The 24,045-nt window shown below is 47.4% G+C and overlaps 2 protein-coding genes across 7 annotated transcripts in view; one reads left to right on the top strand and one right to left on the bottom strand.

Moving 5' to 3' along the window:
* NDUFA8 (NADH:ubiquinone oxidoreductase subunit A8) overlaps positions 1–13,293 on the bottom strand; it is a 40,203-nt gene extending 26,910 nt beyond the window's left edge. Inside the window, exon 1 of the mRNA XM_085612309.1 lies at positions 12,648–13,293. Within this exon, the coding sequence (XP_085468435.1) occupies positions 12,648–12,698 (51 nt within the window). The 5' untranslated portion in view covers positions 12,699–13,293. The remainder of the gene's footprint in view (positions 1–12,647) is intronic.
* A 112-nt stretch (positions 13,294–13,405) lies between these two features.
* Positions 13,406–24,045, top strand: part of MORN5 (MORN repeat containing 5) — a 178,896-nt gene continuing 168,256 nt past the window's right edge. For 2 of the 6 annotated variants that reach the window (XM_085612278.1, XM_085612287.1), the window contains exon 1: positions 13,456–13,563. Coding sequence is in view for 1 of the 6 variants with exons in the window: in XM_085612249.1 (XP_085468375.1) it covers positions 13,517–13,563 (47 nt within the window). In the remaining 5 variants the exon portion in view is untranslated. Of the gene's footprint in view, positions 13,564–24,045 lie in introns of all 6 variants that reach the window. The other 4 variants (XM_085612297.1, XM_085612270.1, XM_085612249.1 and 1 more) reach the window with 3 other exon arrangements.

The following is a 24,045-nucleotide window of genomic DNA, read 5'->3' as shown; positions in this document are numbered from 1 at the left end:
AAGTCCTGTAGTGCTCCACGCCTCGGTTCAGGCCAAATGAAGTGCTCCGCCTGCCTCCCACTTTGAGGTACAACCAGGGAGTAGGCAGAGCTTTTCTTCAGGAAACTGTCTAGGGGGACCTGGCACAGGCAGGCCAGCGCACTGGGTTCCCTCAGAAGACCAACAGCCCCTTCAAGTGGGAGGGAGGTCAGTCCCACAGCGGCGGTTCCTCCTGGCCGAAAGTTCCCAGTCAGCACCAAGCAGCACTCTTTACATGGGGTCACAGCCCCAATACTTATACCACATGTCTCCTTTGTTCTGCCCTGGCACCGGGCTTGGGATCCAGTTCAAACCAGTTCGGGGGGGGGGCACTTAACAATTGCACCACAGTCCCCACTGACAGTGTAGGTCCTGGCCCAGACACACCAAAGGGGGGCGGAGCCAGCATTGTACAAGGCAGGCACAGACCTATTCATGGTTAGGAGCTACTCCTCCCACTACTCCAAATGCAGATCAGGCCCATTCAGCCTGGCACTGACTCACCCAGCCCCTCTGGAGCCACTGCACATCCACAGTCTCTATAACTCCAGAGCCAGACATGCAAGACACAACAGGCAAGCACAAAGACACATAGCACACAAAAATGCCAACTTCTAAAAGTGGCATTTCTAAAATAGTGATAATAAATCTGCGCACACCATTACGTAGCATTTACTACAACTATTCCAAACATACCAAACTTGATCACGCTGCTCCTCTCATATCAGGAATTACCAATGAAACATCTCAGGGAATCCCCAATGCATTCCTATGAGAGGGCAGCCTCACAGTAATGAGAAACCAAAATGGCTATTTGTCACTACCAGGATAGGCCACACAGTTAAGGCTCATGTCCTACCTTTTACCTACAGCGCACCCTGCCCATAGGGCTAGCTAGGGCCTACCTTATGCGTGACTGATATGTAGTAAAAGGGGAGACACAGACGTGGCACCCACTTTATGTGCCACGTCACAGCAGCACTAAACTGAGCATGCAGGCCCTGCAATGGCAGAGGCCTGAAAGGCTACTTTGGTGGGCAGCGCTGGAAGCCCACCAGTAGCATTTAATTTACTGGCCCGGGGTATATGAGATACCACTTTACAGGAGACTGATAGATCAATTAAATACGCCAAACCGGTGAAGACCAATCTCACCTCATTTAAGCATAGAGAGTACATGCACTTTACACTGAACAGCAGTGATAAAGTGCCCACAGTCCTGAAACCACCAACACCAGGTCAGAAAAAATATCAGGAGGAAGGCAAAAAGTTCAGGGATGACCCTGCAAGAAGGGCCAAGTCTAAGCCATATTTTGCAGAGCATCTTCAAATAGTAGCAACCTGAAAGAAGATCTGACTGTATTTATATGTTGGATGAAGCGTGTCATTCATCCATTATTACACCTCGTTCGGTGTAGGAGAGTCCCCAATTTTGTTGGCCTCCGTTCTGGGTACCAGATCAACAATGCCCTCCAAACTGAAGTATCCTTCTTGTCCTCATCTAGTTTGAGTGAATGGGTGCCCATTCATTCTGCCATGTTATGCACTCCTAAATGCTTTTATAGCCTAGGTAAAAGGCTCTACTATTTCTGTGTCATCCGCATATAACATCAAAGCAAATCCAAAGTGCTCAATGAGTTCCACTATGGGTGTAATATATATTTTGAATAAGATCAAGCTAAATGTCGAAAAGGGAAGAAATTGTGATTTCTTTTTACCTATACTTTGGCATTTACAGGGGACCTCGGCTATAAAATGTGTTGGGATTCATAGAAACCACTTAAGGATGGATTTCCCAGTACCTCTAGTTTTCAGAAATGTCTGCTGCTGTTAGAAGGAAAACTGAAGGAAACGCCCAACCTTTGGGTAAAATATGTTCCAAATCTGGCAAACGCCACTTTCAGGGCAATCTGCCAGCAATCCAGTCAAAATGAATGCGGTCTTGCTCTCAGCACTACAAACCTTAGAGTGCATAGATGTTAAAAATATATAGCTGTAGTGTGTTTCGATACAAAACAAATGTTCTGTTCAGTGCGATCTCCTGGCCAGCGAGTCAGGGCAAAGGAGGGCTGGCTTGCAACATTATCTTCCTTAGATCATAATGAATTAGAAGATATCTGTTGGTTTTATGCTTTCTGTTAAAGTCCTAAGATTGATATACGTCATCAATTGAACTGATCACTATAAACAGTGATTCCGCCACAATTTCATGACCTGCGCCAATATTACATAATTTATTGCTCTTGCTACATTTCTTAGGAAACCCAACATATATTTGGTATGACTGGACTTGACACTGAGGGCAGCATTTCCTTAATTGGCTTTCTGGATTTTTGTTTGTCCATTTGAGAAACAAAGCATTGAACAAAATTTTTTTTTTTAAATGAACATATCTCCACATTTTTCATTCTATCTTCATGCTGCATTGTAATATTGATGCAGTGTTTGCACCAATACATAGCCCTGAATGTGTCTGAAACACACACAGTTTGAATGGATGTACAAGGAGAGGAAAACATTCACATGTACTTAAACAACGCACTTCCAATTTTTTAGAAGAAAATTAAACCCCCTCGCTGAGATGAGCAAACAACTCAGCAGTGAAAGGATTAAATAATATCAAAAGAATTGCTGTGTTCAATACCATGAAATAAACCCTCATATATCAGTTAATTTTCGCCAAATGCAGCTGCAATTCAAATAAAATCATATGGTCTCATCTGCCCCTGGCCATAACAACTTCTTAAACTAAATTAGATGGTGGTGTGAAGGCAATAAAAGGTTTAAAATACACATCTCAAGTAGCACCATTGGAATGACCTCTAAATGCTGGGTTTTGTGACCCACAAAAACGTCCCAGGAGTGAACCAGGTTTGAGGCCAATATCACTCAAACCAACCAGAAAGTTTTTATTTCAATGTTACCCAAGAGTGTGAGCCACAAGTTACAGACACGAAAAGCTTGAAAAATGGACAAGAGCATCCCTTCATGCCAGTAGTATATAGAAGGGACTTTCAACAGGTGCATAAATGCAGATTCCTAGGACTCCACCTTCAAACAGAGAGAGCGGTCTATTTCCACTGAAGTCATATTAACCAAATGTAGCACCTTAAAAAAGACCCACTTTCCCAACAGAGGATGAGCGATGTTTATCCATATCTAGATTGCAGGGAGCACATCTTTAAAATAAGGTGGCCACATTTTGTAGTTATTGTTTTCTTCATTGTTAACCCTGATAGACTAGGAACCCTGTTTGTTTAGTGCAATCTTGACAACCCCAGGAAAATAGATTTGATTGTGCCCTGTACAACCGAGTAAGAGAAAAGAAAGGTTGCTTCAGTGATATTAAATACAAAACACGGGGACATATTTACAATGCCCCGCAGCACTTTTACGCAGCTGGAGCGCCAGTTTACAGGCGACCCAGAGGTACAGTGTACTGGCCCATATTTACAAGGCAGGCAAAGCCACCCTGCGTGGCTTTTCATGGCCTTGTGAATATGGAGTAAGGCAGTGCCTTACTCAGTGTGGAAGGGGGGTTCCGTGGGTGTTGCTGTGGGTGCTTATGGGCATTCTGCAAAAGACACACACAATTGATGGACGGAATGCAGAACAAATCAAAACATTCACCCCCAGTCAAGAGATCTGGGTTAAATCCATTATTCTTTTGCTCACCATGCCACCCCAGTTTAGACCTGGCCATATGCAAATCAGTCTTGACCCTGTGCCTCATGGGAACAGTCCAGCCCGAACTGCCAAGCCAGGTCCTCCCTGGACCGGAAACAAGCATCCTAGGACCGGTTTCAGGGTTTCACCCTTCTTCAGCCAGGATAGCTTGATTCTAGTGGCACAGTGAGCCCAGGACCCACGTCTGGGCATACCTGGCGCACTTAGGGCGAGAAAGCAAAAGACACACAATTGATAGACGGAATGCAGAACAAATCAAAACATTCACCCCAGACAAGAGATCTGGGTTAAATCCACCATTCTTTTGCTCACCATGCCACCCCAGCTCTCCATGCCACTGAAATCAAGCTATCCTGGCTGAAGAGGGGTGAAACTCCGAAACCGGTCCTAGGATGCTTGTTTCTAGTCCAGGGAGGACCTGGTCTGGCAGTTCGGGCTGGACGGTTCCCATAGGGCACAGGGTCAAGACTGATTTGCATATGGCTGGGTCCAAACTGGAATGGCTTGGTGAGCAAAAAAACGATGGATTTAGGCCCAGATCTCTGTACCAGGGTGAATGTATGACATTGTTCTGCATTCTGTCCATCAATAGTTCTTTTTGCAAATGGGCATTCTGCAGCACACATAGAACGAGGAAAATGCCTCTTTTCATTGTTTTTGTCTGCACAAAAACAATCATGCCAACAACACAGACACCCTTGCACCATGGTGCATGGGTGCCTGCGTTGGCACTCGGCTGCAGTTTGTGCGCCGGCAGAAACGACAGGAATGTGCTGCATCTTGTAGGTACGGCACATTCCTTCCGTGTTCTTTTGACGTAGGGCAGCACAGCTAGAAGGCTTGTGGCGTTGCCCTATGCCAAAATATTGTAAATATACCTCCCAGTTATCAAAACCTGCGCATTAATGCTGGCAATAACAGATTTGAAGTTAGGGGGCATTGCGCCTACGATCAAGATTACATTTTTGTTGGGCTTAGTTTTTGAAATATTTTCACTCACTCAATTAAAGCATGAAAGCAGTTAGCAAAATAGCTTAATAGCTAGCATTCATGTAAGTGCGTCAATGACTGACTTGGCCATCTCACTGAATGAAGTGCATATTTAGGATAAAGTGCATATATTACAATTGCACGTTTGTATGCACCTTAGCTTGAGGAACTGCCTTGAGCTCCCTAGTAAGTGTGCCGCATTAGTACTCCTGCAAACATTTATTCTAATCTCTGTTAAGCATCTGCTCATTTGTGCCTCTGCTTGCTTTAGTACTGCTTAGACATATGGGACTTTTGCCCGACAGAAGTGGACCTTTTTCATTTATTGTGCAGGGACCGCCACGTTTATACTCCCTAGACTATTTTCAGGTCAGTCCCTATTTTTATTTGTAATAGAATTCCTATTGTTTTTGGTAGTTATTGGGAAATCATTGACTTGCAGCTGGTTATTTCTTATTAGTGACAATACGGAAGTCTCTTAGAGAAGTACCAGCTGCATTTCGGACATATCATAGACCCCTAGATTTCAGCAGTACTTGTTTATTTATTCTTCCTCGGTTAGTACCTTTGTCTGTACATTCCAGTCTCTAACTCACATTGGAGGTGGCACGTGGTGGACATATAACTATAATTGTATTCTGTGGGCTTTCCACTTGATTTCTTCTTCTTTCTTCACTGATTTCCTTTTCAAAGACATAATTTTGGTTGGTGTATCTGAGTCTAGCACCCAAGGTCATATGCGCTAATAAGGGTGCGGTACTGTCCTGCTCACTTTAGGTTTTGGTTCTTAAATAATACCATAAGAGTTGGTACTGATTTGTATAAATAATTTTTTTTAGGCATTGCAATTTCTTGTCTCCTCTGTCTTGACGAGACCCGAATCAATGGGCTGAAATATGTCAACCCTACATCATGGAGGAGTCCGATAGATTGCGATTAATGCACTAAAGATTTTGATTACACATTCCTTTTACCAAGTGGAGGGTTGATTTATCCCCTCGAATGTGTAATGGACAACCTCTTTCTTTTCTGGATTGCTTTTCTTGAATTTCGTTTTCCGTTTGTTTAGCAACCATATTTAATGACAACGGATAGGAAGGATTGGTCCATTGTATATGTATGTATTTATTTATGTACACAAGTTTTTCGTATGTACTTTTGTGTGTGTTTTGTGGTATAAAACAGTTAAGATATACTCTTTTACAACTATTTTTGGAGTGTGTATTAGATTAGTATAAAGGAAATGAGTATAGAGATTCAGGACGAATAGAAAGGGACTAATTTGTTTTCCCCCCAGTAGAATTATATATATACACATATAAATATATGTGTATTTGTTCCTCTGCATCATTGTCTGTTTTCAGGGCATTCTGCAGCACACATAGAATGAGGAAAATGCCTCTTTTTTATTTTTAAAACCTTTATTTACACATCAAATATTCACAGTCATGGGCCTACAACCGCCTGGGCCGGCCGCTAACGTAGAAAAAAAGGGAGGACAACAATAATACAGCAATCATGAGAGCAGGAGCGAACCGCACGCGTAACGGCTGCAGCCGCCCACAACTGAACCCAGCACTACAGAAAGGTTTCTTATTAACTGTTTTGTAAATAAAAACAACAAAAGGAAACTTAGACCAGGCAGAAGAACTCCATTAGCAGGGACTTGCTCTCTCATGAGCGGGGGACAACAGCGACAATGCAGCCCATTACACAGTAACTCGCGTTAAGAAGGGCGGGGGGGGGGGGGCAGGGAAAAGATCAGTCATCAATCCTGCAAGGCGAAGGGGAAAAAGACTAGGAACATCAAAGTCAAGGGGACATTGTTGCGTCTGGTGTGACCACCAAGGGGGGGGTGCATATATCCCCACGGTAGGAATTCCAGGGACCCCACATCTTACTCCATTTCTTAGGTTTGCCTCTGGCCACGTAAACAGTCTTCTCTCGGAACATGCACCAATCCATATTCTCTTTCCACTTCGTAACTGTGGGAGGCCTACCGGAGCCCCAGAGCTGTGCAATGTCTCTTTTAGCGATCATGTTGCCCAAAGTCACCCAGCGTTCTTGTGCCACATCGCAGTCAGTCGGTTCCCACACATTCAACACACATCGCCGAGCCTCAGGGAGCAGAGCCACACCCGTAACCTCCTCCATCACTGCATGCACAATAGTCCAGAAACGTAGCACCTTCGGACACTCCCACAGAATATGAAGAAAAGTACCAAGCAGGCCACAACCACGCCGACATAAACCATCACTTGTGTAACCTATGTGAAGCAAGCGGGGACCGGTGACATAGACCCTATGTAATATCTTTAACTGCACAAATCGAAGGCGAGCCGGTATGGCAACCTCCCTCGGTGAGGCTACGGCCTCGACCCAGTCCTCATCATCCAATTCTAGGCCATCGGCGACCCAGACCTCTCGCAAATGTGTGAGGAGGTCCGCTCGAGTATTGATCAGTTTTTTGTAGATCAGGGAAATAGTACTATCCGGCAGGTAACCATCAAGTAAACGATCTTCCAGCGGGGAGGCTTCAGGGATATCTGCAGGATTCGGGAAAGCGGAAAGTAGCGCATGGCGCATCTGCGCATTGCGAAAGAACTCCCTATCGCTCAGCTTATATTCCGTCCGAAGAGCTTCAAACGTTTTAAAAGCGCCCTTCGTCCAGAGATCCCCCACACGACTAATTCCAATCAAATCCCATTTCTCAAAGCCCTTAGTACGCCATAAACCACCCAAAGCATCAGACGCATACAGTGGAGTCGCACGAGACAGACGGCCCGTCCATCCCGTAGCAGCGGTGGCGCAGTGCCAGGCACGTACTGCATTTTTCGTAGGACCTGTCAATGTAGTGCCTCCCTTCGTAGAATAAAGCGCTCTATTGAAATCTCTGCCCGGCAACAGTAGCTTATCCATCTCGTACGCGGGGTTCACCGCCGGGCCATATGTCTCATGGTTCACCGCCACCAACTGGGACGCCCAATAATACCTTCTAATATCAGGAAGAGCTATGCCACCGTCATACCACGGAAGGGTCAATTTAGCGAGAGCAATTCGCAGTCTCCCATCCCAAACTAGTTGCCTCTGTAGGCTCTCTACCTCACTAAAATATCGGGCGGGCACCACGTCCAGCGTATTCTGCAATGCATACAAAAAGCGTGGAAGAGACATCATTTTGAATAAGGCTGCCCGGCCAAGCGGCGATAGCGGGAGCTTCCGCCAACGAGCAACATCGGCCTGCAGCCGCTGGAGCGGGGGCAGCAGATTCAGAGCATAACGGACCGCCGGATCCAGGGACACGTGGATACCTAAGTATTTAAATCCAGAATGTGAAATCTGAATCGGACAGCCACGAGGGAGAAGAGGGGGGGTCGCCAACCAGCACATAAACACAGGATTTCACCCAATTAATGACAAGCCCTGAATTGCGACCGAAGGAGTTTAATACATCAAATAACACTATCAAAGATTTCCGCGGGGAGGTGAGATAGAGCAAAATATCATCTGCGTAGAGTGACACGCGATCCTCAAACGTCGGTGTCCACCGAATACCTGTCATGGAGGGTTCCCACCGGAGCCACGCCGCCATAGGCTCCAACGCGAGAGAAAAAAGAAGCGGGGACAGGGGGCAACCCTGCCGCGTGCCCCTCCCAAGCCCAAAGGGGGTAGAAACTCTACCATTCACCACCACCTGCGCCAGCGGTTCCACGTATAACAACTCCACCCATCCAATGAATCCAGGTCCAAAACCAAACTTAGCCAGCGCCGCCCAGAGATACGATCACTCCAACGTGTCGAACGCCATCGTGGCGTTTAAGGACGCCAAAATGGTGGGCTCCTGAATAGAATCAACTCTCGCGAGGACTCCGTGGAGGCGCCGCAGGTTCAGCGCGGTGTGGAATAAACCACCAGACTGGTCCGGATGTACCAGGTCACCAATGACTTTAATCAGACGATTAGCGAGAATCTTAGGTTCAGCATTTAGGAGTGAGATAGGCCTAAAGACGCACAGCAATCACGCGGCTTGCCCTCTTTATGGATCACAACAATAGTTGCTAGACGTTGATCACGCGGAAGGGAGTCGGCCTCTCGGGATGCAATAAACATCTCGCGGAGATAAGGTGCCAGCCTATCTGGACGAAGCTTGTAAAGCTCGATCGGAAGGCCGTTAGGGCCGAGAGCCTTTCCTGAACGGACCGAGCGAATCGCCGATGCTATCTCATCGTTCGTCAACGCCTCATCCAGCAATTCTTTATCATCGACAGAGAGGCACGGCAATGCAATATCTCATAGCAGTTGACGAGAGTCGTCTTCTGGCCTCTCCGAGACCGGAGAGTAGACGTCACGCAAATGGCCCGCAAAACAGTTCACAATCTCCCCCGGATCCGTAACACTCACACCATCAGCACGCACAATCACCAGGACCACACGAGTCGCTCGCTCTCTCTCTCCTCTCCAGCCATGCAATCAACTTTCCAGCCTTGTCACCAACATCATACAAGCGCCCCTGTTGTTCCCGACTAGCGAGCTTGGCCGCATCCGTAACCAACGCCCTATAATCCGACTGTTTAAGGCAAAGGGCATGGAGTTTATCCCGTGTGACCCCCCGCCCGAGATCCTCTTCCAAGTCAGTTATGTCAGACTCCAGGCGTACCACCTCCTCATTTTTACGTCTCTTAGCTAGGGAGATCAAGGATAGGGCCTGCCCACGGATGACCACCTTGAAAGCCTCCCACAATGTTACGGCCGATGAGACTGAACCCTGATTTTCTACAAAATAACGGTGAAGAGACTTAACCAAACGGGCACGAGTTGCGGGGTCATGCAAATACCAGGGATTAATCGGTGCCACCCTCCCCCCCAAGACCACATCTAAGTGTAGCAGCACCGGGGAATGATCAGAGATGCCACGAGCCAGATGCCTGACCTCCCCGATCATTTGAGCTTGGGCGGCCGGCATCAGCACATAGTCCAATCTAGATAAGGAGCCGTGGGCGCCAGAGTGAAATGTAAATTGGGCGAGCCCCGGATGCATCGATCTCCAACAGTCCACAAGCCCCATAGTGTCGATAAAGCCACCCAGCCAAGAGTGCGCCCCGGGGAGGTCTCTGGGAGGGTGCCGATCCTCTCTACCCGATACCACAGAATTGAAGTCGCCACCTACCAGCAGGAGGCCCTCCGGGAGCCTAAGCAGCAACCCTCCCAAATCCGCAAAGGTGGTGGTTTGCAACCCAGGGGGGACATAAACTGAAACCAAACACAAAGTCTGTCCTTCCCACCGGCCAACCAACACCACGTAACGCCCCCGGTCGTCGTGCATCACCTCATCAATTTCCAGCGGGAGAGAGGATCGAACCAAAATGCCCACCCCTCTGGATCCGGTAGTAAAACCAGAGTGGGCCACCAAACGGTAGCCCCTTCTATTCATAGCATGGCATGAGTGTCCCACCAAATGCGTCTCCTGCAACAGAACTACATCAGGAGAGAGACGTTTCAGATATTGTAGCACGAAAATGCCTCCTTTTATTGTTTTTCTGCAGGAAGGTGTACTGATATCTTTAATAAGAGTGATTGGCCTTAGTGGGTCTTTTCCATATTATTACAAGATAGGGGATACTCTTAAATTTCGTTCTGGAATGCAGAGACTCCACACGGACAATAGGCCTGGACAAAAAAATTTAGCAGCTGCTCAAAAACTGCCAAAATAAAAATCAGGTAATGCTTACCTTTCAGAAGGCATAGGCAGATTAGATAAATAGGACTGTGTCAGTGTTCCATTACACTACAACATTTTAAAGTCTGGGTGTCTAAAATCACACATGCACTTAGAAGCTCATGGAGTGACCAGGGTCATAATCCACTAACCAGATAAGCAACATGCCTCTAAGGGCAGATTGACATCACACTGTGTTAAAATCTGTAGGCGGGTATTTTATTACATGGAATCTCACAAATTACCATTGTAGGCAAGGGATTTGGTACATGTTGTCCCTTGGGACAAAACCCTTTGGGTTATAATTATTTTACTTTATAAATCTTGCTATGTCATTTTAGGAAAGGCTGTATAATAATATTTGCCAACTATGTATTTGAGGACATATTTGTAAATGTATGACTTTCTATCAAGAGTTGCCTTGTTAGAAAGGTTTTGCGAAATACAGTAGGCCTGAACTGGTTATGGTGACAAGTCAGTAACTAACTCTGATGGTAGAAGATTTGCACTTTGGTAATCCCTTTTAAGAGAAGGTTGAACGTTTTTTGCCAATTGTAATTGTATGTATATTTATAATTCTCTGACTGTATGCCCGAAGGCTACCTGGTGGTAAAGCTTATGAAAAATTCAGTAGGCCTGAGTTTGCTATAGTGGCAAGTCACTGATAAAGGGAGGGTATAGGCTTATTGGTTTATTGGGAAAAGTTACATCAAGTGTGATAGGTCTCATATCCTTATTGTGAAAAGTGATAAAGGCAGAAAGTCTGAACAATTTAATGTGAAAAGTGTGTTAAAACCAAAAGATATTCAAGGGTAGATCGCAATTATACTGTGATGAAGGCTGTAGATACATTCTGTTACATGGAATCTAATAGATTTTGCAAGGCAGGCAATGGGGTTGGTGTTGTTACCCCTTCAAACACTTGGAGGGAAAGATTTACAAATGCTTGTTAGTCTCTTTTTTGAGGGGTTGTGTAGTGTTTGCCAATTTCAATTTAATAAATATTTGTAATTTTATGAGTGTGCGCTTGATGCATGCCAGCTTATGTGCAATACAGGGGGCCTCAGTTGCAGATGGAGACAAGAAATTGATAAAGGCAAAAGGTTTGACTCAGTCATTGGGAAAAGTTATGTCAGATGCCATAGGTCTGATCTGTTTATTATAAAAATTTAAGAGGTAGTAGGTCTGGCTAAAAATAGTGAGATGCATTTATTAAAGTCAGTAGACTTTAATTGGGGTTGTTATTATACTGTGTTGAAATCTGGAGAATGGTATTTTGTTACATGGAATCTCACAAATTATTTTAGCAAGCAAGGGTTTTAGTGTCGGTTACACCCTCGGATAAACCCTTATGAGTAGAAGAGTTGCACTGAAAAAAAAGAAAGCAATTAAGCAGACACTGATGGCAGTTGCATCATTTTTTGGGCCTCAAAACGAGCTATGATAGATTCCAGGTGTGGGGGACGTGAAAAACACTTCACAAAAGTGAGAGCAACATAGAGAGCGTAGCTGGGGTGTGAATTGGAAGAGTATGGAGGACACAATAGAAAGAGCACACTAGGGAGAGTTAGAAACAGGCAGTGCCAAAAGGAGTATTTGATCAAAGAAGAAGCACACGTGGGAGTGAGCTACAAAACACCTGCATTCTCATGGAATGCCTAATCAAGAATATGATAAAGGGATTATACTCTAGAGGAGGAGTAAATATGGGACGAAGGAAATCCATCAAATAAGAAGCAAGCAAATGAGTGACAAAAAAGAAAACAATGAATGCAGTGGGAGGGCTCTAGCCTACTGTAAATTCTTGGTATAGTTCACAACAGGTATTTCGCAACTACACACCTTAAAGCCATCTAGTAGGCTAGACTAAAAACACAGGTGTCAATAAGAAAAGTAGTCTGCACCCAGATATAGTTCGCATTCATGGACTGCACCCTAGTTGTACAGGTGTGAGCAGTTTATCCAGTCTATTGCATTCCCATACTTTTCATTTTAGTGTTTGACAACTAAAATAAATGACCATCTCAGCAGTGCACAACAATCCTGCAGCTATTTCACTCAAAGTTTCACACATGGGTCATACAACGTCAATGTGGGCACACAACAGAAAATGAAGAGACGCACGTAAGCTTACATAAAACTTAGTAGCTGTATCGCAGTCTTTTCCATTCAGTAAGAATATGTCTGGTGTTAAATAACAACACAAGCCATTCATTGAGGGCCATACGCCCCTTACCTCATTCACACGCAGTTCCTCCAAAGTGGGCACTTCTGTGGTTCCGGGCATGGCGGCGGGAATATGCGAACCCCGCCGCCCGTTCGCTTTCAGAAAGGCCTATGAAGTTCCAGAGGACCAAGCTCTCCTTCAAGTCCCCTTCTGCAGAGAGACTAGGCAGGCCGCAGAGGTCAAAACGCGAGAGCGCATGCGTACAACAGGTTCTTCTTTCAGTATCTAAGTCAGCGACACGGTCGAAAAACGGAAGAAGGACTACACAGTAAGCTTCACGCCATGGGAGTGAAATGAACAAATGCAATTAAAACAATAAAAGGACCAACCAACTGTGACATAGTATCAGCGCTAGCTAATTTAGCGGCCATATTAGAATGGAGTACGTTTTCCAGCTTTGAATAACGTTATTATATGTGATGCCAAATTACATATTTTTTAAAGTTATAATTTGAAATGCATATCAATATTTTAAAACCTGCTACTGGTACATAATTTTGTTGGGTAATTTGCTTTTTCTTCGTATAATTACTATGAAATACAAACATCTAGCATTCCTTGATTATACTCCAATATAGTACGACGCCAGAGGCATATGTATGCGTTAGCATCGGAGCTCTGTGTTAGAATTGGGTAAATTGATTTTCGCCCACTTTCTATAGCTTAAGAAAGCGGGGTCGACCCGACTTTACTTCCGATTCCGGCGAAAGCGGTAATTGAAATCAGTACTGAGAGACCACGCCCTTTAGTGACCCATTGGAGGAAGGTAAAGCATCTGATTGGACCTTTTAGTTGATTAGTTATATAGCCCGTTCCCATGGTTGCAAAGAGCGTCGTTTAGTTGAACGGGGCAAGTTTAATAATGAGCCTGAAACGAAATGGAGTACACCGGGAGCACCTACGTGGGAGACTATTTTCATGAGAGGTATAGAGCGAAGAATAGTTCTACTAAAACACACGAAGGGGGAAGAGATCCATAACATGACGTGCTCATATACAGTGGCGCAACTAGAGCCAAATGCCGGCGGGGCGGGGTGGCTACTAAAATTTTCGGGATGGGGGGGCTAATTTTTCCAGCAATAGGCAGAGTGGAGATGAAGAGGTGAAAAAACAACAAAGCCTCGTTAACACGTACATGGTAATTTAAAGACCTAATAAGTACTCGGGTGGCTGCGATAAGCTCAAATCATGGCTGTGTGTAGCCCGGGAAGCTGACTCAGATGCTTATTTATTTATTTAATTTGAAGGTTTTTTTATAGCGTGAACAGACCCTTGCGGGTATCAGAGCGCTTTACATGTCAGATGTTGGAAACAAGTATAGACCTAGAAAATACAGTCATAGGTGATTCAGATATACGATACTCAAGTATAAAACTAGTGATTAAAATACGGAGCTCAATAAAACAGACTAGTAATTAAAATGCAGTCGTAAGTCAGTAAATTCACCGTGTGAGTTTAGCCATGAGAACCGCTTTCACTTCTTTTTTAAAGGAGGCAGTGGAAGGATTGAGTCTTGTTTCTGTGGGCAAAGCATTCCAGATCCTGGGAGCCATTCCAGAGAAGGATCGGTTGTAGGTTTTTTGTTGATAAATCGTTGTGGTTTCAGTGGAAGAGTCTTGGCACTCCTGGAGGCTCTATTACCAGCAGAGAGCACCAGTTTCTGAGCTAGGTAGTTCAGAGAATTGTGGTGTAAGGCCTTGTGCGTCATACATGCGATTTTCAGATGAATTCTAGATACAAATGGTAGCCAGTTGAGGGCTCTAAGGTCTGGAGAGATGTGAGAGGTTCTCTTTGAGCCAGTGATGAGTCTCGCAGCCGAGTTGATAGCGGCTCTTAGCGGGGCTGTCGATGACCTTGGGAGGCCACATAAGGTTACAGCCCCATAGTCCACTCTTGGGATTAGTAGGGCTTGAATTGCTTGTTTGAAGTCGTAAGCTGGCAGGAAGGGTTTCAGTTTTCGGCAGGGTCTTCATGTGGAAGTTAGCTCCTTTTGTGGAGGCGCTGATATGCTTCTGCATCTTTAGGTTACTGTCCAGAGTCACACCTAACGATTTCGCTGATTCGACAATGAGAGGTTGTCCTTTGAGAGCTGTTAGGTGCTTCATCCAGTCCAGGATAGTGGATGCTTTGTTAGGGGGGGAGGCGATTAAGAGGAACTCCGTTTTGAGGGAGTTTAGTTTCAGATGGTTTTTGGCCAGCCATGTTTGGGTTTTTTGTAGTGTTGTGAGATTTGATGTCCTCAAGTGAGTGGATGTTGATGTAGAGTTGGGTGTCGTCTGCATACATATGGAAATGAATCTTGGAGAGACTGAGAAGTTCGGTGAGTGGTTCCATGAAGAGGTTGAAAAGAGTGGGTGATAAAGGCATGGACAAAGTGAGCAATTGCCCAGGGCTCCCAGCTTCCAAGGGGCACCTGGGAAGGTGAACATTCTTTCTATCAGACCTCTGTCTATTCTGTTTCTCCCTCTAAGCATCTTTCCCACTCTCTCTGCATCTACCTTTGACTCTCTCTACCCAGTGTCATCCTATGTCAATGTCAATGTCAATGTCAAAGATTTTTATATAGCGCACAAATCACCAAAGGTCGCAGGGCGCTCGCAACCAAGACAAAGAAACTGGACAGTAACGTTATATTGATGTGCCTAAGCTTTTTGGGAAAAGAGCCAGGTTTTCAGCTTTCTGCGAAAAAGTAGATGGTCGGTTATGGAAAGTAAATCCAAAGGAAGTCTATTCCATAGCGTGGGAGCCTGGTATGAAAAAGAGCGACCTCCATTGCGGGCAGTCCGGACACGGGGTTGGACAAGTAGAGGTCTAGCGCTGGACCGCAGCGAGCGTCCTGGGACGTACCTTTGAAGTTTTTTTGCCAAGTATAGAGGGCCGGTGCCTTGCATCAGCTTATGCGTAAGGCATAGGATTTTAAAGCGCCCTCTTTGGCGAATTGACAACCAATGTAGGGTATTCAAAATGGGAGCAGAGGGAGTGCGTGGAGGGAGGTCCAGAACAAGCCTCGCGGCCATGTTCTGGAGAATCTGTAGTTTGCAGAGTTGATCCTGGTTGAGTGCTGTAAATAAGGCATTGCCATAATCTAAACGACTGATGATTAGACCCTGGACCAGAGGTTTCCTGGCCTCTATGGGTAGCCATTTAAAAATCTTGCGTAGCAGACGCATGATGCCAAAACAGGTCCCCAGCACTTGATTTACGTGGGTTTTCAGAGATAAAGAATTATCAATTGTAATACCCAGGTTACGGACTGCGAGCTTGGGCGTAGGGCAGGTACCCAGCTCTGGAGGCCACCAGTCACAGGTCCAGAACTTTTCAGCCTTCCCGAATAGGATTACCTCGGTCTTCCCACCGTTAAGCTGAAGCCTGTTTAAATGCATCCAGTCATTGATCTTAATTAAACAGCTCTTGAAACGTGTTTGGACATCAGACTGGTCAGGATCACAAGTCACTAACAGCTGAGTATCATCGGCATATGATAAGGTGTCAAAACCATAAGACCTGATGATGTCGGCCAACGGGGCTAGGTAAACATTAAACAGCATTGGGCTGAGGATCGAGCCCTGCGGGACCCCGACCGTTACTGGGTAGGAACGGGAGGTAATCCCGTCCACAGAAACCTTAGTAAAACGATCCGCCAGATAGCTCGCAAACCAGTCCAGGGCCCTCCCTCTGACACCAATCTCCCACAAACGATGTTTGAGAATACTGTGGGAGATTGTGTCGAATGCTGCCGACAGGTCCAAAAGGACCAGGATTGCCGACTCTCGGCGATCCAGGGCCAGTCTGATATTGTCCACTACCTCAATAAGTGTGGTCTCCGTGCTATGAGCCGCACGGAAGCCTGATTGGGAGGGATCGAGGAGCCTGTGGGTCTCTAGATACAGTTTTGTTTGAGTCCTAGACAAGACATACTTCAGCATTTTTTGTGACTGTAATGATAGTACTTGACGGTTCAATCCTTCCTTTATTACGTGTCATTTGCGTTATTCTAAGTGTGTTCTGCAAAATTTATTCTTTGAGTGTCACAGTTGTGCATGCGATAAACTTGTTCTTTAACTTATGGCCCCTTGTGGTGTATGGCGGTGTGACTCGCGGAGTGTCTAACGTCTTGTCCTGTGTGTTTGCTCTCGTGGTCCAGAGTCACACCGCATGTTTATTTTTATTGATGTTATGTTTTGAATGTATGCTGTTGTACCATGTCTATTGCTTTTCTGTAAACGTTCTCTCGCGCAGCCAGTGCACCGCGTGAGTGATGTTCCATGTTTCCCAACACTCACGCATCCAGCATTCCGCGCGCGCCACAATGACATTGTTGTCTGTATTCTATTTTCCTTTGAAATGTGCATCAGCATGCAGGTGCCTTTGTCTGCGTGTGGATGCATGTTTCCCTTCAAAGTTAACTGTGCTTTATTTATACAAGTGCCCAGGACAGATATGTCAGTTTCTGCCTGACTGTTGTGCTTCTCAGTCAGACCTGCTGCTGTGGGCTCCTTATTACCTCTACGTCCCTTGTCCTCGACCCAGTCATAACTAATGAGGTATTCCACTTGACAGGAAACAAAACAGGAAACGCTTTTAGGCTCCACCCACCCTCCTGTCAGGGGCTATAAGTACATAGCCAACAGAAAGTACATCTTGTTTTGTTTCCTCGGGGACGCTGGGGTAGGTGCTGGGCACTTACCTGCTTCGTGCTGTCCTGTAGTTTCCTCCTCTGCTGGGCTCTGGGGGCGCTCGTGGACCTTCGTGGGAGCTCCTTGAGTCGGGCTGCTTGGCTTCCTGGACTTCTTCAGGCTCCTGGTTGCTGGTTCTGCTGGGCTGCGCTGGTTTCCTGGGATCCTGCTGTCGGGTGAGTCCTTCCCTGCTCTGGAGCCCACCAATTCTTGTGGTGCTTTCTCTTTGCCTCGGATGGTTGGGGCTCTTGGTTCCCGTGTCCCTGGTGTTTCTAGTGAGATCGGCTCTCTTGCCGTCACCGGGTGTTTTTCCTCCTCCTGGCGCTCCGTGTTTGTTTCTGCCTGTTTCCGCTCGAATGCGGATCTTGCGAAGCGCCCGGGGTGGGGGCCGGGCGCTCCGTGTGCAGGCTGCCTTCTTGGGTGCACGGCCTTTTGCGGAGCGCCTGGGGTGGGGTCCGGGCGCTCTGTATGCGGGAATTCCTCAGGAGCACTCGGGTTTGGCCCCGAGTGCTCCGTGGTGCTGTTTCAGGGCCGATCTGGCGTGGCCTTTTTTGCGGAGCGGCCGGGGTGGGGTCCGGGCGCTCCATATGCAGAAATTCCTCAGGAGCACTCGGATTGGGTTCCGAGTGCTCCGTTCGGCTTGCCTGGGTCCCGCTGGCGGTGTGGTGCGCCCGGGTGGGCTCCGATTGAGCTGTGCCGCCGTGGTGCTCCCTGCCTTTTCGGGCTGCAGTTTGGTGTGTTTTTCGGCCTTCGGCGGCCGTGATGTGTGGTGATTTATGTTTGGGTCCTGACCACGCCCCCTCCCGCCTCGCTTTCGGTTCAGCTCAGCTGTTTTTGGTTATGGGCGGTTTCCTCCTTTCTTTTGTTTAAAAAGGGAGGGGGGGTCGCTTTCTGTTCTGTTCCTGCCTTTGTTGGCTTGCTGGGTCCTGTCTGGTGTTTGTTTCACTTGCTGTTTGTTCGTGATGGAGAAGCATCACAAAAAGCGGAAGCATGTGTCACCTATTTCCTCTTCCTCTTCCCCTGCGAACAGTGGGGATTCTGCCCCTGCAGGGAAGCGAGCCAGGTTGGATGACGGCAGATTGAAGTGCCCGATTTTGGAGACTTTGTCTGATCTGAAGTCCTCCAAGAAGTCTGCTAGGAGTCATCTGGTGGGGGCGTTGCCCTCTATTCGGACATTTTCTTTTCCGATTCTTCTGATGACACTTCCTTGGGGGCGGTGGATCTGAAAGGTAAATATGTTTCCAAGGAGTTGTTGCCTGACCTTCTTTCTCATGTGTGTGAGAACATGGGGTTTCCGGATGATGCTGTGGCCAGTACTTCCTCGGATGCTGTTTTGCCGCAATTTCGGAAACCTGTTGCTACTTCTCTTCCTATCCATCCCTTTGTGATGGATGTCCTCTTGAATGAGTGGAAGGATCCGGATCACATTATGATGCCGCGCTTCATGTCGAAACTTTATCCTTTGCAGGACATGGAGGAATCCTTTCCTGAGACGGTGCATGTGGATTCCATTGTCGCAAGTTTGGTGGGTTGTCCTTCTATTGCAGATCATAACATTCTTCATGATGGTGTGGATAAGAAGATTCTCTACATACACAGTGAGAATAGTGGCAGGGTATATACGCCGGACCTGTGTATGGAAGAGGAGTCTCCACGCTGAATAGGGGTAGCGATTGAGCGCCGCCATTACTGTCTAACACTCGAGGTCCTTGGACTTACTATGGGTGTGGACTCAAACACATAGGACAACTTTTTGATTTTGAAAGATTGGGCGATTGAGCGCATTCACTTATTGGTGTGGTAGTAGGACCTGCTGAATTGGAAAGAGGAACGTGGACCAGAATATGTACCTACAGTAACCCTGATACTAAATTATAAAAGTGTATATCCTAAAATTTGAAAGTGTCTAGAATGAGTATCGGTTAACTCCGAGCCGAAGACTCTGCAAAACATTATAGTTGCCCTGAAGAAGCCTGAAAGGGTGAAACGCGTTGGCTGTTTTGCTGCTATACATACAAAACTGAAATAAAAAAAGACTAAGAACATTTCCGGCTACAGAAATCATTTATTCTGTCATCGTCTGTGATGAATGAAAGAGATTAACTCTTTGGTCATTATAGCATTGCCTCTCCCTTCTTTCTGTATATCTGGATAAGAAGATTGACTCTGCGTTGAGGAAGTCTTATGCTGGTTCTCACCTTGCCATCCGTTCTGGTGTCTATGGGGCTTATGTCGCTCAATCACTGTTGACTGACTTTAAGACTTTGTTTTCCATGATGCAGGAGGGTGGCAGTTGCCCGGACTTGCTGGAATCCATGGAGCTTCAGGCCGAATTCCTCTGGGACATTTCCTTCGATTCTGTGCGCTCTTCTGCCTTGTCCTGTGGTTCCTCTATCGCTGCTCGTTGGAATCTGTTGTTGAAGGGCTGGAATATGGACGCTGCCCAGAGGTCCATGGCTTTGTGTTTGCCCTTTACTGGCCCTCGTCTCTTTGGGGACGCTCTTGAGGATAAGCTTCATAAGGTGTTCAAAGAGCGAAAACATTCTTTTTCCTTCCGTCGGCAGCCTTCTCGTAAGGATTTTTCTTTTTCTCATGCCAAGACTTTTCGTCAGCCTTCCAGGTTTCAACAGTCCTCCTTTAAAGGCCCGAGAGGTGCTGGTAGGGGTTTCCCCTGGAAGTTCCAGAAGAAGCCTCCCCGTGATGCTGGACAGGGGCCGCAGCGTTCCTGACTATGCCATCCCGGAGGTGGGTCGCGCGGTGTTGCGCCCGAGGTTGGTGGGAGGTTGCGGTTGTTCCTTCCCGCTTAGCGTCTGACGACCTCCGATCAGTGGGTGCTGGATGTCCTGGAACGGAGGTATTGGATCGAGTTTCTGTCCCTTCCTTCTACCTCGGGCGTGGTGCGACTCCAACGCCCTTGAACCAGTCCCGTCGTCAGCCCTTGGTGGACGGTGTTCACGCTTTGCTCTTGAAGAAGGCGATTGTGCCCATTCCCCGGTTGGAGTGGGGTCTGGGGACCTATTTGATTGTCTTTCTTGTTCCGAAGGTCACAGGAGGGTTTCGGATTGTCATCAATCTCCGGAGTCTGAACCTGTTTGTCCGGAAGATCCCTTTCAAGATGGAGACCTTGCAGCGTGTGGTTCCTTTGATTCAGGCCGGCTGGGTGTTTGCTACGCTGGATCTCCAGGACGCTTATCTTCATGTGCTTCTGGCTCTGGAGGATCAGATGTTCCTGCGCTTCTGCCTGTGGGGTCGTCATTGGCAGTTCTGTGTCCTTCTGTTTGGTCTCCGGTCTGCTCCTCGCGTGTTCACCAAGGTGGTTGCTCCCTTGGTGGCTCATCTTCACCTCCTGGGTGTGTCGGTGTTCCCCTACCTAGACGATTGGCTGCTCCAGGCTCCTTCCCCGGCGGTCCTGTCTCGGCACCTGTCCTTGACCATCTATACGCTAGAGCAGCATGGGTTTCTTGTGAACTTTCCGAAATGCCAGCTACTTCTTGCAACTCGGAGGACTTTCATAGGGGCCGTCTTCGATTTGGTCCTGGGCAAGGTGTTCCTTCCGGATTCCCGGCTTCGGCATCTTCAGTGCCTGTTGCGGGGGTTGTTGTCCTGGGCTGCGGCTCCCCTCCTTCAGTGGCTCGAGGTTCAGGGTCATATGGCTGCTACTGTCTTCACGGTACCCTGGGCCAGGGTTCATCTTCGGCCTCGGCTGTGGCATCTTCAACGTTGGGTGCCGTTTCCAGTTCGGGACTATACTCTCTCTGTGCCGGTGGCTCTGGAGGTGGTGTCCGCTCTCCAGTGGTGCCTGGATTCCTCCAATCTCTCCAAGGGGATGTGGATTCGCCTGCCGCCTCCATTGGTGTTGACGACGGATGCCAGTGCGTCCGGTTGGGGGCGACTCTGGGTCAGTGGCCTGTTCAAGCTCATTGGCTCCGGTTGGAGTCCCGCCGGTCGTCCAATTGCAGGGAGCTGTCTGCGGTGGACCGTGCTCTTCGTTTCTTCCAGGATCGTCTACTGGGGTGCAATGTCCTGGTGAGGTCCGACAACTCAGTCACTGTGGCTTACATCAACCACCAGGGCAGTGCTCGCAGTCCTTCAATGAATCTGGTGGCCTGCGCAATTGCGGGTTGGGCGGAGTGTCATCTTCTGGCCATCTCTGCTCAGCATATCCGGGGTGTGGACAATGTGGTGGAGGATGCTTTGAGTCACAGGTTTCCGTCTTCTCTGACCCTGTGTCTCTCCCCAGGATTTTCCGGAGGGTCTGTCGGAGATTCGGGACTCCCCAGCTGGACTTGTTTGCCTCACGGGCCAATGCCCAACTCCCCCTCTTTGTTCTCGGACTCCGGAGTTGCGTGCTTGGGGTTGGAGGCGTTGTCTCTTCGGTGGCCCCCTAGGTTGCTGTACGCCTTCCCTCTGATTCCTGCCTTCTTGCTGAAGGTCCAGCGGGTGGGTGCCCGGGTGGTGGCTGTCTTACCTCCCTGGCCTCGGAGGTCCTGGTTCCCGTTGTTGTTGAGCCTGGCGGTGGGCCCTTCTTGGATTCTTCCCCGCTCCCCTGAGGTCTCCCTCCCCCTCCCTCCTGGTCCCTCTCACCTTGGCGGTCTGGATGTTGAACGGTTGTCTCTGGGAGTCCGGGGTTTGCCTGATCACCTCATCACTGTGATGCAAGGGTCCTGTAGGAGTTCCACTTTGTCCTCCTACTCTATCTTGTCCTATCGCTTCTATCCTTAAGTTTGTTTTGGATGGTTTTTACAAGGAGTATGCCTTGTCTACTCTGAAGGGGCAGTGGGCTGCTGTTCGGGATTTCCAGGATCCGGCTTCGCTCCCGTCTTCGGATGGGTTGTTGGTTTCCTGGTTGTTCCGGAGTTTCTCTCTGTCCTCTCCTTCTACTCGTTCTCCGGTTCCTCCTTGGGATCTTTCTTTGGTCCTGGGTGCTCTGTAGTCCTCTCCTTTTGTGCCCTTGGAGACTGTAGACCTTAAATTCCTCTCTTTTAAGGTGGCTTTTTTGGTTGCTGTTACTTATGCTCGGCGGTTGGGTGAGCTCACTGCCTTGCGTTGTTCACCTCCCTTTTTGCGTTTCTTGGATGACGCGGTGATCCTTTCTTTGGATCCTGGGTTTGTTCCAAAGATTAGTTCTTGTTTTCATTGCTCTCAGGAGTTGATTCTTTCTTCTTTCTGTCCTTCTCCTTCCTCGCCTTGTTGTTGCTTCACTCTCTGGATGTGAGACGTGCGTTGTCTGTTTATGTTGCCCGCACTACGGAGTTTCGTTCTTTGGACTCTCTCTTTGTGACCTTTGGTCTGGCTGGTCGGGGTAAGGCTGCGTCCCGTCTTGCTCTGGATCGCTGGATCAAGGCTTTCATATCTCTGGCTCATTAGGGCTCTGGTTTGCTTTGCCCTTCTGGGGTTCAGGCCCATTCCACTAGGGGTGTTTCTGCTTCCTGGGATGCTTTTCATGGGGTTTCCCTTGATGAGATCTGTCGGGCTGGGACTTGGACGTCTGATTCTACTTTTGTGCGGTACTATTGTCTGAATTGTGCTCTGTCTGACCGGACCCATTTTGGTTGTGGTGTGTTGCGTGCTGTGGGGGTTGTTCCCCCCCCACCTGATTCTGTGTGTTTATTAAAGTTTTTTCACTTGCTGCACTCCACTTTTTGTGTTCGGTCTCTGTTCTCTGTGTGGTTCGCCAAAGGCCTGCTTGTGGAGTTGCTTTGGTATGCCTCATTAGTTATGACTGGGTCAAGAACGAGGGACGTAGAGGTAATGCTATGATTACTTACCGGTAATCCCCATTACTCTTAGTTCTACTCGTCCTCTACCCAGTCATACTTCCCACCTGCCCTCCCTGTTCAGGCCTTTGTTGCTTGGTATGTCAGGATGTGCTTTCTGTTGGCTATGTACTTATAGCCCCTGACAGGAGGGTGGGTGGAGCCTAAAAGCGTTTCCTGTTTTGTTTCCTGTCAAGTGGAATACCTCATTAGTTATGACTGGGTCGAGGACGAGTAGGACTAAGAGTAATGGGGATTACCGGTAAGTAATCATAGCATTACTTTGATCTTAAAATAAATACTTTAAGGAATTTTATCTGCTGACTTCCTTTCTTCGTCATTCCTGTGGTGGTACCTTTCTGCCGCAATTACCGTACCACATTTTGGCAACGATTAAGGATCGAAAACACGCTTTAGGGAGCCCACAGATCTTCAGTAGCACTCTTCTTTGGCAAATGGCTACACATACTTGATGTCACTGGATCAAGACATGCAGGAGGTTTTCACCTCATTTCTTCAAGCTGCTGTCACTGGATCAAGGCAAGCAGGAGGTTCACACCTCATTTCTACAGGCAAAGGTTGTTCAGGCTATTGTGGTTTTGCCTCTACAAGTTAAAGTTTTCTTCACAGCATACTTTATTGTGTGGATTCCTGTGCTTCGCAAGAAAAGTGTCTCTTACCTCTGGATGTTCATGGCATTATCTTGAGCTGCATACTCACCTCAAGTAGTTATTTTCTGCATCCACAGAGTGCATCTGGTACCTATTTTTAAGGATTCAACTTACCTGCGATCAAACGGGAGAATCTTGCCTGTCTACAATGGTGACAGGCAAACCTTGTGAATACTCTGATTTTATTTACTACTTTTATCTTCACAAATATTTATGGCAGCTGCTAATTCTGCGCCCAACTCTTTGGCACAGTTAGATTTGTTCCTTGAGCGCCCTGGCAAACCTTCTGTGAAGTGGATGCTTT

This window comes from Triturus cristatus, chromosome 1_2 (assembly GCF_964204655.1).
Source record: "Triturus cristatus chromosome 1_2, aTriCri1.1, whole genome shotgun sequence".
Taxonomy (NCBI): Eukaryota; Metazoa; Chordata; class Amphibia; order Caudata; family Salamandridae; genus Triturus; species Triturus cristatus.
This window is presented reverse-complemented; position numbering and strand designations above follow the sequence as displayed.